This window comes from Bidens hawaiensis, unplaced genomic scaffold (genome assembly GCF_021521415.1).
Source record: "Bidens hawaiensis isolate Kalapana, Puna unplaced genomic scaffold, B.hawaiensis_p1.1 tig00045308_1, whole genome shotgun sequence".
Lineage (NCBI taxonomy): Eukaryota > Viridiplantae > Streptophyta > Magnoliopsida > Asterales > Asteraceae > Bidens > Bidens hawaiensis.
In genome coordinates this window covers 63,014-84,005 of record NW_027498045.1, presented here as the reverse complement: position 1 = coordinate 84,005, position 20,992 = coordinate 63,014, and the positions used below count along the sequence as shown (strand labels likewise).

The window sequence follows — 20,992 nt, the reverse complement described above, 5'->3', positions numbered from 1 at the left end:
TGTAACTATTGTTTGTAGTTGTGCTCGCGGATCAGTGCTAACTCTCTTCTTTCTTCGAGGAGATCCAGGTTCATTCGCAGTTCTTTTTCATTATCATTGTTCATCAGCATTCTTGCGAATGGGACTCCAATTTCAGCTGGAATCATGGCCCCAGTGCCGTAAGTCAGACTAAACGGTGTCTCGGGGTTGCTTGATTTTTTCTGGGTGCGGAAGGCCCAAAGTACATGGAGCAATTCATCCACCCATCCAGTTCGTTTAACTCCTAACTGTGCCTTGATTCCATCCTTAATGGATCTATTCGCTCTCTCAACCTGACCATTAGCTTGCAGGTGGGCTACTGAAGTAAATACTTGGGTGACCTGAAATTCCTTCAGCCACGCCTACAGTCCACTGTCAGCAAAATGGGTACCGTTATCACTGACTAACTCTTGCGGGAGGCCAAAACGGCAAATAATGAACTCCCATAAGAATTTCTTGATGCTTGACGCAGTGATGGATGCAACCGGTTTGGCTTCTACCCACTTGGTAAAATAATCAATAGCCACAATCAAGAATTTGACACGTCCCGGGGCTTCTGGGAATGGATCCATGATATTGATTGCCCACTTTTGGAACGTTACTGGAACTAACTCGTTTTTTGGACGCAGAGTATTGGGAGCATGACGCTGGCATGAATCACACTTTCTGATTTCTTGCACTGCGTCTATGTGCATCCCCGGCCAATAATAGCTTGCGTTCATGAGTTTGGCCACAACCATTCTCGGACCCGCATGAAGACCACAAATCCCCTCGTGAACCTCTCGTATCAAATAATTTGCATCCTCATCAACCACACATCTCAGGAGTGGGCCAAGGAAGGATCTTCGGTATAAGATACCGTCTTGTACTTGGTAGTTCAAGGCTTTGTGTCTGATTTTCTGGCTGCAGCTTTTTCCTCCGAGAGAACTCTTGATGTTAAGTAAGCCATGATTGGCGTCATCCAGGATTCAACACCGGTTTGTATCACCAACACTTGATGTTGCGGGACAGATGGTCGATCAAGGACTTCCACACGAATGTCTTTTGCAAAATGTTCAAAATTTGTTGAAGCTAGTTTACTAAGAGCATCCGCCGACTTGTTTTCACTTCGTTTGATGTGGATGACTTTGTAGGATAAAAACTGAATGATAAAATCCTTTGCTTGTGATAGGTATGAAGCCATCACATCATTCTTTGCCTCGTATGTCCCATTGATCTGTTCCGTGATCAACATAGAATCTACCCGCGCTTCTAAATGCTTTACCCCAAGCTTTTTAGCTATCCGTAAGCCTACTAAGAAATCTTCGTATTCTGCCTCATTGTTGGTACTTTTGAAGTCCAACTTTATAGCATACGTGAATTCATGGCCCTCGGGATTAACCAGCCTGAGGCCTACGCCTGATCCTTCGTTGCTTGAAGCTACATCAGTGAACAGTGACCAAACTTGGCCTTGCTCAGGGGGGTATTGGAGTTTGCTATTCAACCAGGCATTCTTCTTCCTTGTTCTGCGAGACTTCTGTGACGAATTCTGCCAACACTTGGCCTTTTATTGCGGGTCTGGGTTTATACTCGATTGCATGTTCTCCCAATTCTATGGCCTATTTTGCCAAACGTCCGGACAATTCTGGCTTGCTCAACACATTTTTCAACTTGTATCATGTTAGCACGTTAATGGGGTGGCCCTGGAAATATTTGCAGAGACATCTGGCAGCATAGACTAGTGTCAGATTCAGCTTTTCAAGCATTGGATATCTGGTTTCTGACCTGTCAACGTTCTACTGACATAATATATTGGTGTTAGGACATTTTTTCTATCTGTCAGTAGCACGGCTCCAATGGCAATATCAGATGCTGACAAGTATAATGTCAGAGGCTCTCCCGCATACGACGTTGCTAGGGTGGGCAATTCCATCAAACCTTTTTTGACTTCCAAGAACGCTTATTAAGCTTTTGCGGTCCACTTAAAGTGGGTTTTCTTAAGACAATTCCTCAAGTTTGACACGAATGGGTAATATTTAGCCGCGTGATTAGCTAAGAATCTGTTTAACACGACCAGCCTTCCATTAAGTATCTGCACTTCTTTGAGGGATAAAGGTGAAGGCATGTGGGCTACTGCTTGAATCTTGTATGGATTAGCTTTAAAACCCGCACCCGTTACTATTACGCCCAAAAATTTTCCTTCTTCCATTCCGAAGGAGCACTTGCTGGGATTCAGTTTCATGTTGATCCTTCTAAGAGTATCAAACGTCTCCTCTATGTCTCTCAACATTTGGTCTGCTTCAATGCTTTTTATAACTAGATCATCCATGTAAACCTCCAAGTTTCGCTCAATCTGATCCTTGAAGGCTTCGTCCATTAATCGTTGATACGTAGCACCCGCGTTTTTCAACCCAAAGGGCATCATTTTGTAACAGAATGTGCCTTGGTCTGTGCGGAATGCCATTTTATCTTCATAACCTGCCGCCATGCAAATCTGGTGATAGCCTTTGTAGGCATAGAGGAAACATTTGAACTTGAACAGGGCTACCGTATCGACTTTAAGATCAATTTCGGGCAAAGGATAACAATATTTGGGGCATGCTTGTTTAGGTCTTTGGAATCTATGCACATCAGCGATGTTCCATTGCTTTTAGGAACAATGACTGGATTAGCCACCCAAGTTGGATACTGAATTTTGCGGATGATTCCAGCATGTAGAAGATCTTGGACCTGCTCATTCATAGCTTTGGTCTGTTCAGGGCCCTTCTTGTGCTTCTTTTGAACGATTGGCGTGAATGCTGGATTCACCCGCAGCTAGTGTTCCGCAATCTTCCATGGGACACCAGTCATGCCTGCGTGTTGCCACACAAAGATGTCATGTTTTTTGTTAACAGTTGTTTCAGAGATGTCCTCACTATCTCTGAAATAGCAGGGCAATCATTTGGTCTGGGAACTTTTTGTTCAACACCCACTTCTCAGGTTCAGTTCATTGAATTTGTTTTGACACTTTTCTAGGTTTTGAACTTTCCGTTGTGAAGCAGTGATGGTTTATATGGATGATTGTTATGCCGGTGCGCGTCGAAACCCCCACTACACCATGAGCTGTAGAGGGATGAGCATTGAAATCACCAATCGCCTCATGCCTAGGATTATATCATGCTTTCACGTCACTGGTAGGACTAAGAATTCGACTTCTTCAGTTCTTGAATGTTTTCCGTCACTGAGTGTGACCGGAAAAGAAATTACTCCCCGCAGATGCATCTCCTCACCCCAAAAGCCAGACATAGGTGCGTGAATTGGCTTCAGCCTCACCTTGTCTTCTTCATCAAGTTGCTCAAAACATTATTCATACATTATGTCCGAAGTACTTCCAGTATCAAAGAAGACATAATGTGAACGGTAATGACCTATGAGGGCGGTAATTATCAACGGATATTTGTTGCAAGGACTTCTTTGAACCGCAGGAAAATTACGTGTTCATTCTTCCACTCTTCGTCGTCAAACTCTCTCATCTTCCTTCCAATTATTCGTCCTCCTTGAATCATGTGAACGTTCAAGTCCTTGACCTGTTTTTTAGATGGGCCCTGGTTTTCCTGTGAAGGAGCTTTACCAGGCCCTTGTCTTGCTGATGTGCGAAAATATATATATGAATAAAACACGAATCGCAAATAAGCTTTAAAAACCAAACAATCTATCCTAGTTCACACAAACGGCAAGTGTACCGGTCGCGTATAGCAAAGATCAGGAAAGTCCGGATATCGAACTCGAAGACACGTGAGAACGGCTCAGATTATAAACCCTAATCCACGTCCTACCTTAAAATATTTAATTGATTTTATTATTATTATTATTATTATTATTATTATTATTATTATTATTATTATTATTATTATTATTATTTTATTTTATACTAATTTAACTAACTTACTTAACTTCACGAAACCAACAAGAAAACTTAACGGCACTAACGGAGCTCTTAGCAAATATGGAGAAACGACTACCTAGGCAAGAATCATATTGACAGTTCAACAGCTAACGGAATTAACTAATCACACGACACCAAGATCTTCAAATAATCAACTAAGGCTCATTAAAGTTCGCTAGATCAGCTCTCGGTCTCACCAACTAACCCTCACAAATCTAAGAAGATTGAATAAATGCACCGGGAAAAAGATTACTAAGGTACCCTAATGACGCATCTTCTCTCGGACTCAACGACACAAAACCCGCTGCAAAATTGGTACCAGCAATTCTAGGGATAAAGGGGTAACAATATTTAACTTGATCTAAGACACATATTTGCACGCAACATAAACCGGACAAGACCAAAACTCGCTCTCGCGCAATTCTAACTTAACCGAATCAATGTCGCAAGGAAGGTGAAACTATTGAATTTTAATAATTAATACCTATGATCGCGCTAACCACAAATAGATCAAAAACACCAAGTTTAAGACTTAAACGTAGAACCCTAACCGAACGACACACAATCACTCAATCAAAGTAATACGTGGAATCACAAGAAATAATTATATAAAAACAATATTTAACACATCAAAGATTAAATTATATAAAGCTTTCAATAATAATACGCCGTGTAATAAATCAAAACCAAAAGCCGTCAAACAAAATCAATAATCATCAAAACCTAGGTAGTACAAGAGGTTTAGTCAATAATCATATTCAAGAACATAAAATAAGTAAGCCCGACAATTAAGTTCATGACAAAAGAAAATAATAAACTCAAACCTAAAGAATTATTGAATGACTGACTCTCAACACAAAATTATTTGTTGCTACTAATTGTTATTTTGCCTTGCTCTTTGAGGTAATGTCTTGAAGAAAACCCACGTACTGCAGCCACACAAAATAATAATATTCTTCTTTTCCAACTCCCTCTGCCAAGGGTTATTTCTTTTTTACGTGCTGATCTTCTCGCTACTCTCCTCTTCAATGATATATATTATATATATTATTTATTATTGCTTGTACCTTACGCAGTCATCAACTTGGAACTAACAAGATAATAATGTATATATTTTTTCTTGTGTCTTACTGCCGATCGCCACTTCTTAGGTGCTTAGGGTTTTGTTTGTGTTATATTAATATATAACATATGCAAAAACTTCTCTTAACTGGACTTGGACCGGGCTTAAACTTGGTTATTTCAAAATTGATCATAAAAGGCCTTTAATGTCTTGAAAAGCCCGGTTCCTTTTTCTCTTTAAAACCAGCAACCAACGAAAAATATAAACTTTGTAAGATCATGTTAAAAACATTATTTATTATATAAAAAAGTAATAAAAAGATGATAAAATGGTACGGAAAAATAAGTGTGTTTTACAACACATCACTTGCATTCTTGACCAAGTGTCTAAGCTTTCCAGACTTGACTGCTGCCTCAATAGCATCCTTCAAGGCCAAACCTTCATCCGTATTGTGACTGATGTCATCATGGTACGTGCAATGTTTTTTGGCGTTGAGAAATGATCTTTTCATGATTGGCTGAGGTTTTTTGAACTTCATATTCTCAGTGGTCAAAATTTCTGAGGGATTCTTTGTTAACGGGGTCCAATTGTTGACGCGTTGTGTTGAAGCGCCTGCTTTATTCTTGTTACCTATCAGCGATCTTGCATCGAACTATTTTGAGTTGTCCGCGGCGGGTTGAAGCCTTGAGTAAATTGTTCCCTTGGCCTGCCTATTCGGCCGCGGATTTTGAAATTCCACGTTCAATTTTGGCTTTGAACTGTCAGACCCTAAGGCCTTTTCAGTCCTTGCAAACATATTTGCGGCAGACATAATATCGTCCCGTTCTTGAGGCATTTCATCTTTGCCAGTCAGAGTGCGGATCAAAGCGTTACTTCGTACATTTTTGCGGAAGGATCCCCACGGCATATCTTTGTTAATTTCTCCGATTTTCAAACTTTCGTCATTAAACCGAGTAATGAAGTCTTCAACAGCTTCATTATCTCGGCGAACAACGTCTAAAATTTCTGATGGGTCACGAGTGTGCTTCTTATTCTGACTGAAATGTTGGGAAAAATTTTTCACCAAATCATCCCAACTAGTAATATGCCCATCAGGTGACTTATCAAACCACTCGCGTGCCGCCCCAGTCAATGTTAATGCAAACATGTGACACCAATAAGGAAGAGTCCAACCACTGACTCCTCCTACTGCCACAAAGTTCAACAGATGATCACTAGGATTCGTCATTCCATTGTATTTCCTTAAGGAAGTAGGAATTTTTGCATTAACTGGGAATGGAGTTGTTGCAATGCGAGCAATGAATTTTGACTTCTCAGCCAAAGCTGCGGGTCGGTATGGCTTGGTGAAGTTTTCTTCCGCATCATTGTGGTACTCAGTCTGGCGAACTACCGCACGTGGACGACTAGTTCCCTCCCTAGTATGAATTCTGCTATTACCACTGAAATAACTAACATCACTTGGACGATATGTTGGATCATAACTGTCGTACTCGATTCTGTAAGGATTGTGTGTGAAAGAATAAGGACGATCACACCTTCTTCTTTCAAAGTCATTCTTAGAGGTTCTCTCCGTTTGCATACTAGTTCTTATCTAACTTATCCGAATTGCGATAGAAGGAGACGGAGATCTTCCAGATACGTCATCAAAAATTAAGGTACGAGCGTGGATTCTCTCTTCACGAATCATATGCTTATATTTAGCTAAGGTGTTTTCTTGCTGAATACGTAAACATTCTTCAGGAGATTGGAATCCTTCAGATCCGGAGTTACGACGATGAGATCTCGTCGATTCAGAATCATCAGATCCGTCTTCCAGACCCAATTTTGTACGAGCTCGACGAGTCTCACCAGTAATGTGTCCTAAATCACCTGGAGTAGGTCCCCTCCAGGGGATATGACATCAATAGTACATCTAACCATTACCGGAGTTTCCGTCGACCCTTGGGGATTTTTACTCATATCGTGTCTAAACAACGAAAACTAACACAATTCTAGCAAAACACGGATGGCGCCAATGAAGAAACACGGATCTAATCCCCTTGACAGGTCTTAGATCCAATGAGTCCACAGGGTATGGTACGAACAACTACTAACAACGATACGAGTCTGATCTCCCAAGTCCAATGACAAAAACTTGCAAAACAGAGCTCGTTACGGGAAGGACAAGGGGGTCTTCCTATAGCCACCCTTCGGCGTGAGAATAAGTACTATTCCGGTGGAGATAAAGTACTTAGAGTATTTAGAGTAGATAAGTGGGAGTGAATGAATACCTCATGGAGACTGTGAAGGTATTTATAGCCGAAGGATGTGGGAATATTATTGGTCTAGATGTCCTCTTCTAGAAGATGCACTCGTAAACGTCTAGACACGTGTTATCATATGATTGATTGGGCTATACGGCCCATGTGCATGGTTGTAACAACTTAGACATGTGTCCTCTTGTGATAGGACGAGATAAACCTGGCCATGTGCACGGTTATAACAACCTGGCCAAGTGTCTTTTTTCTATTGGCTGGTGGGTTACGTGTATTTCAAAAATGGATCTTGGTAATTCTTCTAGAATGAAGTTGGTTAAATCCATTTTTTATGGCGTTGCCTTCTGGTCATCATTGCGGGTGTAAACGTTACCCCGCGGATGAATTCTAAGGGCGTCTAGTTTCTCCCGCAGTTAGTCTATAGGAAATATATAGTCCTTCCTCTGTCTTTGAGTTATGCGGGTGGTTTATATGTACCGCGGTGGCATATGAGATAATCCTCTCTGACCTGCGGATGATACTTGAGGGTATTTTGATATTTTCGATACCCTACCTCTATAAAATCATGTCTACTGCCACGAGAAAGACCATCTTGTTGTATCGTTTAAAGCTATTATGTTCGAAACCATCTAATCCAAATCAATCACAATCGACGAAATAAATATTTGATCATATCCACATCCATTTCCCCAATACAATATGAAAATAAAATATATTCTTACATAAGACATACCTTTTATGGAAAACATAAATAATTGGAAGAAGATTTACAATTACATATCCATAAAATTTAGGCGACGGTGTACAATTTAACATTTCTAAGAGAAAAATCAAACTTAGAAGAGCCCTCCTCCGGCCCTAAAATGCTTCGCCCTTTCGTTGAACGAACATATTTAGTCAATAAATCTGATTATTTGTTGGTTGATGTATATGAATTTACAAAAGAATATCGAGAATAAAACCATCCTTTTCATACGTTTAAATCAATAATATTTGAAACCATCTAATCCAACCCAAATCAATCGATATCAATGCAATAGATACCATTTGACAAACAAAATATCAAATTTATTCATACATTATACTATATATAATTAGAAAGTTTGGTGACGCAATTTATTCATAACAGACTGAATTCGTGTCAAGTTTCCGCCTCAATGCCAGGACCGACAACACTTGGGTTTAACCACCGACCGGGTTTGCCAACCAAATAAACATCGTCTTAAATATTGTGTTTTCTTATATGTTAATGTTTTTATATGTTAATTTGACGAACTAATTTTTAGAGATTTAAACCCTCATGTTTTACCAATGGTGTCTATATCGTAACGTACGCAGCCGGTACCGACCGAATTCGTGTCAACTAATCGTCGTAACGCTCGGGTTTTACCAACGTCGGGGTTTCAACGCAGGGGTTTTGCCAGCTGCCCCGGCGCAACGCGCCGGGTAGAAAAACTAGTTAGAAATATTTTTGGTTTGTGGAAAATACATATAGTTTATTTTGAAGAAGATTTATATAACCATAAACTTAAGGGCATTCACAACACATCACGACATGCTCAATGTCTCAAATTGTCATGTTAGCTGTCACATAAAATTTTGTATTTCTTCAAAAACACTTAGTACTTTTACAACACCAAATTTTCACAAATCTTATTAAAACAGTATATATATATATATATATATATATATATATATATATATATATATATATATATATATATATATATATATATATATATTAATATTGTATGTGAAAAATGGGCTCCACCAAATCTCATCACTGCAGGTTTGTATTTCCAATCGCGGGGTGGGGGGGGGGGGGGGGCGGGGTGGTAAAGCTAATGGACAAGAACCACAACGCCTACCTGTAACATCCTAAAATTTATAATGTTAAATAAAAAAAGTTACGTTTAGTGATTTCGCGTTATTAATTAATTAATATCGTGTAAAGAACGGATCATGGACTTAGATTAATTGAGATGGGTTAAATGAGAATGGGTCTTAGGTCCATGGGCTTTAAGGGATATAAATATCCCCTAAACCACCATAAAACCCTAAACCTCATCTCTTTCCATTCTAATCTCTACACATTCAAAAACAACACACCATAAACGAGCAGGATCCGAGAGAGAGTGAACGTTAGTTGGTGCTAGATCGTCGTGACGAACCAAAGCAACAAGACCAGCTCGTGTTCGTAAGTTCGACTCGTTCAAGGTACGTTTATGGTTAGAAATCGTTCGTATAGGTTCGGTTTGATTTGAGAAATGGTAGATCTGAGTGTGTATGGTAAAAACGAATCCAACAAAGTTAAACTTACTGAAAATGGTTATGATTTGATGGGTTAATCGATTGATAAAAAGGACCCGTAACCTATATGCCTAAATCGCACCCTCTAAACATCGATGTTAGGTCGATTTGATAGTTGGGGTTTGTAGGCGCTGGTCAGACGATTCCATGGGTACCTAAATCGAGTTATTTGGTTAAGGAACGAAGGATTAAAGAGCGAACAGAACCTGCAGACGACAACTTCGCCTGCAAGCTAAGTTCGCCTGATGAACTTCGCCTAAAGCTAAGTTCACCTAAGGTTTAACTTCGCCTAAAGCTAAGTTCGCCTAAGGTTTAACTTCGCCTAAAGCTAAGTTCGCCTATGGTTTAACTTCGCCTAAAGCTAAGTTCGCCTAAGGTTTAACTTCGCCTAACGCTAAGTTCGCCTAAGGTTTAACTTCGCCTAAAGCTAAGTTCGCTTAAGGTTTAACTTCGCCTAAAGTTAAGTTCGCTTAGAAAATAAATTAAAAACCTAATGGAAAATGTGCTAAGACAGTTAATGTAAATAAAATTTTTCCAAGCTGACCTGGCAGCTCGACCCCAGCCAGGGGCTCTGCCCCTTGGACCCTGCTAGGGGCTGCCGCCCCAAGACCCCGCTACCAGGGGCGCTGCCCCCGGACCCCCGTTCGTTGTGGGTCATATAAAGATAGAAATACAACATGAGTAGTAGTAGTTAATTGATACGTGTAAATATTATACAGTTAGCCGTGCACAGCTCAAGAAGGGAATAACTATTAACGGAGAGCGTGACAGGATTCAGGTGAGTTTCTAGCCCCATTCCTTGTTATGTTTTCGGGGCTGTGTGCATACTCGATGTGTTTGTTAATACATTTATCCTAAGTGATAAGTGTATGCCATATGTGATATATGTGATAGATATGAATGATTGCTTGACGGTACGTGAACGATCTTCGGATATTGCACGTACTGTCAGGTTGCAGCGCTAAGAATAAGGTAAGTATGATATGTATGCTTATGTGTATGAATGTGATAAAGTTAATAAAAAAAGGAAAGTATGGTTGTATGGTAACAAAGAGGGAATCGAACCCTGCTAATATTCAAGAACTAAGGAACCGAACCCTACTAATATTCGAGGAAAGAGGGTACCGAGCCCTAATAATACTCGAGGAAAGAGGGTACCGAGCCCTAATAATACTCGAGGAAAGAGGGTACCGAGCCCTAATAATACTCGAGGAAGGAGGGTACCGAGCCCTAATAATACTCGAGGAATGCAGGGCGTAATGCTCTTTATAACGTAAGATGTGGAAGTAAGAAAGTATGAAAGTAAGAAAGTATGAAAGTGTGAATGAAAGAATATAATTTATTGTGTATTGTATAACGTATGATTAACTAGAACTCACTCAGCGTAGCTGACTTTTAGTATGCACGCAGGTGAGTAGGATGAGACAGCTGGCTTGAGTGGGGACACATGGCAGAAGAATAAGAGCCTGGCATCTGAAGACTTATGATGTTTTAATTTTAATGCTTTAATGTTGAAAGACAAAGGATGTTTTGAGACAAGTTATGAATTATGTAATGTTTTATGAAAGTTTTATATTCCGCGTAAAGTTTTAAATTAACTCTGATATTTAGAACTGTGTTTATGAGTAAATCCAACACGAAAGTAGGGCTACTGGTAACGGGGCCTTACAAGTTGGTATCAGAGCAAAGTTCGAGAGATTTAAGCATCCTACATGCTTAGACTCGAACAGAGAATGGGATTTACGTAAGAAAAGAAAGAAGATGCCAGTTCAAGAATGCCATGTGTCGCTCAAGCAAGATTAGTAAAGGTAAAGTGTATGATTAAATGATATATGTTAATGAGAAAGAAAAGATATGTGAACGGCAGGGATAGGAATAATAGATTGTTTGATTTGACTAACTGCTTAAGTAGAACTAGCACAAATAAACTCATAAAGGGAAGTGTATAGGACACGGAAAGTAACGTGATCAGCTAATCACAGCTGGCCACTGTTATTACCTGTTAGCCTTACTATCCTTGTACTAAATAGTTCCTTGAGTGATGATGTTTGTGTTTTCCCTTTTAGAATACTAATGGCTGGAGCTGGAGAAATTGTTGGAACTGGGGGTTGCGCTGGACGTCGTGGCAGGCCTCAACCTGTCCGGCAACCCTCGGTAGAAGAAGCTTCCAACACCGGAGACGAAGGTGGCGCAGCCGGAGGAAACTCGAGCAACAACGAAGAGGTTCAACTTAGCCCTGCAATTCAAGCAGCCATCGTTCAAGCTGTAGTTGCTGCCATGAAGACTGGGAATCCCGAAGGATCTACTGGAAGAATTGCGGAAGGATTAGGAGAGAATGGTAGGAAGGATGGTGAGAAAGGGAAGGGTGACTCGAGTGAAGCTGGATCTGTCGAGGTTGGTGATGGAAAGAGAGGTCGAGGTGGGTGTAACTACAAGTCCTTCAAAGGATGCGACCCGCCGAAGCTGACTGGTTTAGGAGACGCAATCACCACTCTTCAATGGATAACCGCCATGGATAAAATTATCCGAATCAGCGAGTGTCATCCTGACCAAGCTGTCGGTTATGCCACCCAATCATTTGAAGATGAGGCTATGTATTGGTGGGAGAGTGTGGAGCAGAGGAAGACCCATGAAGAGATCAAAGCGATGAAGTGGGAGGATCTGAAGGAATTAGTGATGAAGAAGTTCTGTGCTGACGCCGAGGTTGAAAAGGCGGAAATGAAGTTCCTGAACTTGAAAGCTGGGACAATGACACATCGTGAGTACACTACCGAGTTCAATCGAATGTCTAGGTTGGTGCCCGATATGGTCAACACTGAGGCTAAGAGAATCAAGTGTTACGTGAGGGGATTACCACAAAGAGTCCACATGTTAGTCAGGACAAGTAAACCTGCTACTTTCGATTCTGCTGTCGAACTCGCAGAAATGGTCTATGCAGACTTGGCTGCGGATGATGTGGTGGTGGGAGACGAGAAGAAAGAGAAGAAATGGGTCGCTCCTACTAAACGACCCGGTACCCAGATGTGGAACCCTAAGAACAAGCAGCCGAGAGTTTGGGAGAACAGGTCGTGCAAGACTTGTGGCAAGGCACACCGTGGTGAGTGTAGGTGGGGGAAGGGTTCGGATACATATCATAAGTGTGGAAAGATGCATGCTGGAGAGTGTAGAGTTGGGTCGAATGTTTGCTACAAGTGTGGGAAGGCAGGTCATTATGCTCATGAGTGCAGTTCTAAGCCTGCATGCTACAAGTGTGGTAAGACAGGTCACTTTGCTAGGGAGTGTACCGAGGGTGAAGCTGGAGGTAGTGGAAGGAAGGATGCCGATCAAGCTAGGCCAAGAACTAGAGCCTACATGCTGACCCAAGAACAAGCCACGCAGATTCCGGATGTCGTCACAGGTACGTTTCTAGTGAACGGTGTTTCCGCTTCTGTATTATTTGATTCGGGCGCAAACAAAAGTTTCGTAGCCACACCATTTAGTAAACTAGCTAAAATGAGATGTTGCCGAGTGTCTGAAACTCTTATAGTAGAAACCGCTAGCGACACTTCGGTTGAAATAACAAAAATGGTTAAGAATTGTAAGATAGAGTTAGAGGGACATGAGTTCCCTGTTACTTTGTATGTTATGACCTTAGGGGGGTTCGATGTAGTCTTGGGAATGGATTGGTTGTCTGAGTTTGAGGCTCAGATAGTATGTAGGAGTAGGATAATAAGGTTAAAGTCCTTGGATGGTAGTGCGGTAACGGTTTATGGTGATAAGGAAAGTTCTGGGCTTAATGTCATTTCGATGATAAAAGCCGAGGGTTTGCTAAGGCGAGGGTGTTGTGCCTAGCTGGCGTATGTCGTCAACGTTACGGCCGAGACGAAAGAAATGAAAGATGTTCCTATTGTGCGCGACTACCCAGAAGTATTCCCTGAGGATCTTCCGGGGTTGCCACCGGAGCGAGAGATAGAATTTCAGATAGATCTAATACCAGGAGCCCAACCTGTCGCGAATGTGCCTTACCGTCTAGCACCGTCCGAGATGAAAGGATTGATGTCCCAACTGCAAGAACTCCTCGACAAAGGTTTCATAAGACCGAGTGTTTCCCCGTGGGGCGCACCTGCATTGTTCGTGAAAAAGAAGGATGGAAGTATGAGGATGTGCATAGACTATCGTGAGTTGAATAAGCTTACGGTAAAGAATAGATATCCTTTGCCAAGGATTGACGATCTGTTTGACCAACTGCAAGGTTCAAGTTGGTTCTCACGAATAGATCTCAGATCAGGCTACCATCAGCTGAAGGTGAAGGAGGCAGACATCCCTAAGACAGCGTTCCGAACGCGGTATGGACACTACGAGTTCCTCGTAATGTCATTCGGTCTAACCAATGCTCCTGCAGCATTTATGGACATGATGAATAGGGTGTGTCGACCGATGTTGGATAAGTCGGTTATCGTCTTCATCGATGATATATTGATTTATTCAAAGAGTGAGGCTGACCATGCCGAGCATCTGAGAGAGGTATTGGAAGTTCTGAAGAAAGAGAAGTTGTAAGCCAAGTTTTCGAAGTGCGCGTTCTGGTTAAGAGAAGTGCAATTTTTAGGTCATGTGGTTAATCCGGAGGGGATTACCGTGGACCCAGCTAAGATTGAAGCGATAACGAATTGGAAGACTCCGTAGAATCCGACTGATATACGAAGCTTCCTAGGGTTAGCTGGCTACTATAGGAGATTCATCGAAGGTTTCTCCAAGATAGCCGCACCGCTGACCGGTATGACCCGAAAGTCGATAGTATTCAGTTAGGGAAAGTTTCAGGAAGAAGCCTTTGAAGAATTGAAGAAGAGACTCACGTAAGCTCCCATCCTTACTCTACCTGAAGGCGACGAGGATTTCGTTGTTTGTGCTGATGCCTCGCATCAAGGGTTAGGTTGCGTGTTGATGCAACGAGGGAAGGTGATAGCCTACGCGTCTAGGCAGTTGAAGGTCCATGAGAGTACTTATCCGACGCATGATTTGGAGTTAGCAGCTGTAGTACATGCTCTTAAGATATGGAGGCATTATCTGTACGGTACTAAGTGTATTATCTATACAGATCATAAGAGTTTGAAGTACTTCTTCGAGCAGAAAGAATTGAACATGAGACAGAGAAGATGGTTAGAATTGATAAAGGATTACGACTGTGAGATTAAGTATTACCCCGGTAAAGCTAACGTGGTCGCTGATGCGTTAAGTCGTAAGAATGAGGAAGTCCTTGCAACAATGAAGTCCTACAAGTTGATCATGAACACAAGTCTTTTTGAAGAAATCATCAAAGTGCAGTCAGAAGTGTTAGTAGATGAAGAGTTAGTAAAGAAAGAAAGGATTTATGGCTAGCAAGACGAGTTGATGAAAAACACTCATGGAGTTAAAACTAGGTTCGACCGTATGTGGATCCCACGCCATGGTGATCTTAGAAGTCGAATCTTAGATGAAGCTCATAAGTCAAGGTACTCAATCCATCCTGGAGCTACAAAGATGTACCAAGACTTGAAGAGAGATTACTGGTGGCCAGGAATGAAGAATGATGTAGTGGATTATGTTAGCAAGTGCTTAACTTGCTTACAAGTCAAAGCCGAGCACCAAAAGCCTTATGGGAAGATGCAACCGCTAGAGATACCTGAGTGGAAATGGGAACACATCACCATGGATTTCATAACTAAGCTACCTCGTACAGCTAAGCAACATGATACTATCTGGGTGATTGTGGATCGCTTGACCAAGAGTGCTCACTTTCTGCCCATACGAGAGGCCATCTCGTCAGAAACGTTAGCAAGCGTTTTCATCAAAGAAGTTGTAACCAAGCATGGAGTACCGTTATCGATCGTGTCTGATAGAGATACACGGTTTACTTCGAGGTTCTGGAAGAAATTCCATGAAGCTATGGGGACGAGGTTGAACATCGGTACGGCGTATCATCCTCAAACTGATGGACAGTCTGAAAGGACGATCCAAACCCTTGAGGACATGCTACGTGCTTGTGTTTTAGATTTTGGTGGAAGTTGGGATGATCATCTGCACCTGGCAGAGTTCTCCTATAACGACAGTTACCATTCAAGTATTGGTATGCCACCGTTTGAGATGCTTTACGGTAGACGATGTAGAACCCCGGTGTGTTGGGGTGAGATTGGTCAGAAAGAAATGGGAAGCCTTGAAGTGGTTCAAGAAACGTCTTCAAAGTTCGATCAGATCAAAGCAAGAATGAAAGCCGCTCAAGACAGACAAAAGTCTTATGCAGATAAGCGGCGACGACCAATTGAGTTTAACGTTGGCGACAATGTGATGCTTAAGGTCTCGCCTTGGAAAGGAATTATCCGTTTTAGAAAGAGGGGGAAGTTGAGTCCGAGGTACATTGGACCGTTTAAAATTTTAGATCGTGTGGGGGAAGTAGCTTATAAGCTGGATTTACCCGACGAGTTAGAAGGAATTCATTCAACCTTCCATGTTTCTCATCTGAGGAAGTGTCTAGCTGATGACACGTCTCACGTGCCATTGATGGACATTGAGGTTGATGAGCAATTGAACTACATCGAGCAACCGATAGAGATCGTTGATCGTAAGGAGAAGCAGCTTCGCCACAAGATTATACCTTTGGTAAAAGTGATATGGAAACACCGCAAGGGATCAGATGCTACTTGGGAGGCCGAGGATGAGATGCGCAAGTTTTACCCTAGTATGTTTATGTAATAGTTAGGTTTCGGGGACGAAACATCTTTAAGGAGGGAAGACTTGTAACATCCTAAAATTTATAATGTTAAATAAAGAAAGTTACGTTTAGTGATTTCGCGTTATTAATTAATTAATATCGTGTAAAGAACGGATCATGGACTTAGATTAATTGAGATGGGTTAAATGAGAATGGGTCTTAGGTCCATGGGCTTTAAGGGATATAAATATCCCCTAAACCACCATAAAACCCTAAACCTCATCTCTTTCCATTCTAATCTCTACACATTCAAAAACACACACACCATAAACGAGCAGGATCCGAGAGAGAGTAAACGTTAGTTGGTGCTAGATCGTCGTGACGAACCAAAGCAACAAGACCAGCTCGTGTTCGTAAGTTCGACTCGTTCAAGGTACGTTTATGGTTAGAAATTGTTCGTATAGGTTCGGTTTGATTTGAGAAATGGTAGATCTGAGTTTGTATGGTAAAAACGAATCCAACAAAGCTAAACTTACTGAAAATGGTTATGATTTGATGGGTTAATCGATTGATAAAAAGGACCCGTAACCTATATGCCTAAATCGCACCCTCTAAACATCGATGTTAGGTCGATTTGATAGTTGGGGTTTGTAGGCGCTGGTCAGACGATTCCATGGGTACCTACATCGAGTTATTTGGTTAAGGAACGAAGGATTAAAGAGCGAACAGAACCTACAGACGACAACTTCGCCTGCAAGCTAAGTTCGCCTGATAAACTTCGCCTAAAGCTAAGTTCGCCTAAGGTTTAACTTCGCCTAAAGCTAAGTTCGCCTAAGGTTTAACTTCGCCTAAAGCTAAGTTCGCCAATGGTTTAACTTCGCCTAAAGCTAAGTTCGCCTAAGGTTTAACTTCGCCTAACGCTAAGTTCGCCTAAGGTTTAACTTCGCCTAAACCCCAGCCAGGGGCTCTGCCCCTTGGACCCTGCTAGGGGCTGCCGCCCCTAGACCCCGCTACCAGGGGCGCTGCCCCCGGACCCCCGTTCGTTGTGGGTCATATAAAGATAGAAATACAACATGAGTAGTAGTAGTTAATTGATACGTGTAAATATTATACAGTTAGCCGTGCACAGCTCAAGAAGGGAATAACTATTAACGGAGAGCGTGACAGGATTCAGGTGAGTTTCTAGCCCCATTCCTTGTTATGTTTTCGGGGCTGTGTGCATACTCGATGTGTTTGTTAATACATTTATCCTAAGTGATAAGTGTATGCCATATGTGATATATGTGATAGATATGAATGATTGCTTGACGGTACGTGAACGATCTTCGGATATTGCACGTACTGTCAGGTTGCAGCGCTAAGAATAAGGTAAGTATGATATGTATGCTTATGTGTATGAATGTGATAAAGTTAATAAAAAAAGGAAAGTATGGTTGTATGGTAACAAAGAGGGAATCGAACCCTGCTAATATTCAAGAACTAGGGAACCGAACCCTACTAATATTCGAGGAAAGAGGGTACCGAGCCCTAATAATACTCGAGGAAAGAGGGTACCGAGCCCTAATAATACTCGAGGAAGGAGGGTACCGAGCCCTAATAATACTCGAGGAAGGAGGGTACCGAGCCCTACTAATACTCGAGGAATGCAGGGCGTAATGCTCTTTATAACATAAGATGTGGAAGTAAGAAAGTATGAAAGTAAGAAAGTATGAAAGTGTGAATGAAAGAATATAATTTATTGTGTATTGTATAACGTATGATTAACTAGAACTCACTCAGCGTAGCTGACTTTTAGTATGCACGCAGGTGAGTAGGATGAGACAGCTGGCTTGAGTGGGGACACATGGCAGAAGAATAAGAGCCTGGCATCTGAAGACTTATGATGTTTTAATTTTAATGCTTTAATGTTGAAAGACAAAGGATGTTTTGAGACAAGTTATTAATTATGTAATGTTTTATGAAAGTTTTATATTCCGCGTAAAGTTGTAAATTAACTCTGATATTTAGAACTGTGTTTATGAGTAAATCCAACACGAAAGTAGGGCTACTGGTAACGGGGCCTTACACTACCCATCCATCACATAGTAGTTTGTTTGAGCGAACCTCCTCCACGCAATAAACGTTGGAGGTGCTTTAAGTACATTTAACAAAGTAACTTAACAAAACCCTATATGTGTACAAAAGTTAATAATATACTTAGTATTTGATGATGAAAAAGTTTCACAAATAAATGAAATGTTATACCTGGTTTAAAAGTTATTTGAGTTTGATAAGACCGATGATCCGCTTATTTTTTTAGTATAAAATTGTTTTTTAATTATAAATAATATGTATCTTTTTTTAAAGAAATCATATATTAATTTTTAGTATATCCCTATTTTACAGGATTTTCATATCAAATATTTGGTGAGATTAATTTTCAATTTAATGAGATGTTATAACCCGTTTAAGGAATATCTGAGTTTGGTGAGTCTCATACCCGTGAATTCGGGTCAAATGAATGAGAAGCCTTCATTTACAAATAATGCAATCTGGTGACATGAGAGAATGTAGGGATCAACCAGAGAGCTTTTAAAGGTTTCGTTTATATATATTATTAGTTTTTATCTCCCGTATTATGGTGGTTGTGTTTCTTTTTCATGTCTAATAATTTAAATTTATGGATTTTAATTTTATTTATTGTAAGAAAGTTAATAATATACTTAGGGTTTGATGATGAAAGGGTTTCACAAATAAATGAGATGTTATAACTCGTTTTAAAAGCTATGGGTTTGGTAAGACCCGTGTCCCTCTTATTTTTTTTACCATAAAATTATTACTTGATATAAATAATATATTTTTCTTATAAAAATTGGATATTAATATTTAGTATATCCCTATTTTATAAGATTTTCATATCAAGGTAAGATTATTTTTTAATATAATGAGATGTCGCGTTTAGGGTTATCTGGTTTTAGTATGACTCATACCCGTGAATTCGGGTCAAATGCATGAGAAACCTTTATTTACAAATAAAACAATCTGGTGGCTTGAGAGAATGTAAGAAGCAACCCGGGAGTTTTTAAGGATTTCATTTATATATATTTAAGATTAAGATTCTTTGTTCTATAGTGTTTCTTTCCTTGTCCATTTTTTTCGCGCGCAACATGTATTTTTATTTATTTGCATCCTCATATGTTGTTTTACGTTATTCGTTTATATTATTTATATATTTTTTGGATTTTAATTTTATTATTGTAAGAAAGTTAATAATATACTCAGGAAATGATGATAAAAGGGTTTCACAAATAAATGAGATGTTATACCCGATTTAAAAGTTATATGGGTTTAGTGAGACCCATGACCCACTTATTTTTTTACTATAAAATTGTTTCTTAATTATAAATAATATTTTTTTTAAATAGATATAAATTTTTAATATATCCCTATTTTATAGGATTTTTCATATCAAATATTTGATGAGATTAATTTTTAATATAATAAGATGTTATAACTCGTTTAAGGCTATCTAGATTTGGTGAGACCCATACCCATGAATTCGAGTCAAATGCATGAGAAACCTTTATTTAAGAATAAAGCAATATGATGGCTTAAGAGAATTTATGGATTTTTCGTTTAACATATATTTAAGATATATATATATATATACACACTATGTTATAATGCATAACACACTGATATTTAAATTTTAAACAATACAACTATTAATGCTTATTGTCCATTTTTTTTTTTGATTATATAAACAATATTTAGAATTCCGTCATCATACTTTTATCTAAGTTTTCGTTATCTATATACTACTTACCCCCCCCCCCCCCCCCTCTCTTTTCTTTTTATGTACCATATATTTCTTCTAATATCATCAACTTTCTCACGACTTTTATACGATTATAACTACTTTATACATTAATATTTTTAGAAAATAAATTATACCATTAACGTGAGTATTTTAAATACTTAAACTTGAGTATGTCATTATTATAGATACTTAACATAGTGAATATGAATGTTCGTTGTCACGAACTATTAAACTGCCAACTAACTCTCTACTATGTTAGTTATATTAAAAACATATATATATAGAGAAGGAATAAGGCTGAGGGGTGTGGGGGGCGCGAGAGGGGGCGCGAGTGGGGGGCTCCAGCCAATAATATTGTGACGTGTGGCAGAGAGAGAAACTTGATAAGATGGGTGTTGGAGCCCCTCTCACGCACCACTCGCACCTCGGTGGTGTGGTGCTCGCGCCCCGGGGCGCGAGCGGATGGGCTCACGCGCCCCCTCTCGCGCTCCACACCCCTCAGCCTAAGGGAGCAATGGTGTTGGGTAGTAGGGAGGGACAGGAAGACAAGAGAGTTAGAGAGATGTCAGAGTCAAAAAGTAAAGTGAAGTGTTCCAAAAGAAAAAGAAGGGGTGAGATCGGATGAGATCAGATCTGCTGCTGTGATCAGATGCATCTTTTTTACTGTAGACTTGGACTTGCTTACCATCAACGACACCTTCCTCCAATATATTCCCTTCGGGATCCCCAACATCTCTTTCCTAACCCTACCCTCTTTTATTTTTTATTTTCATATAATTATTCTGTTTATAAACAATTGTTTAAAACCTATATACATTTAGAGAGTAATTAACTAACTTTATCTTTCTAAATTAGTGATGAAAGACGTAAATAATCTTACATTTTTTATGAAAAGTTGAATGTTATACATTTTAGATGAATATGAAAGCAATGTTTGAAACTAAAAATCTCCCCAACAGCCTCGATATGGGTTAAATCG

At 40.1% G+C, this 20,992-nt stretch overlaps 1 protein-coding gene across 1 annotated transcript; it reads right to left on the bottom strand.

Moving 5' to 3' along the window:
• Positions 1-895: 895 nt before the first annotated feature.
• Positions 896-1,930, bottom strand: LOC143595533 (uncharacterized). Its single transcript, XM_077074518.1, has 2 exons — positions 1,783-1,930; positions 896-1,437 (listed from the first exon to the last, which is right to left on the bottom strand). Exons 1-2 carry the CDS (start codon positions 1,928-1,930, stop codon positions 896-898), a joined length of 690 nt encoding a protein of 229 aa, XP_076930633.1.
• Positions 1,931-20,992: the final 19,062 nt, after the last annotated feature.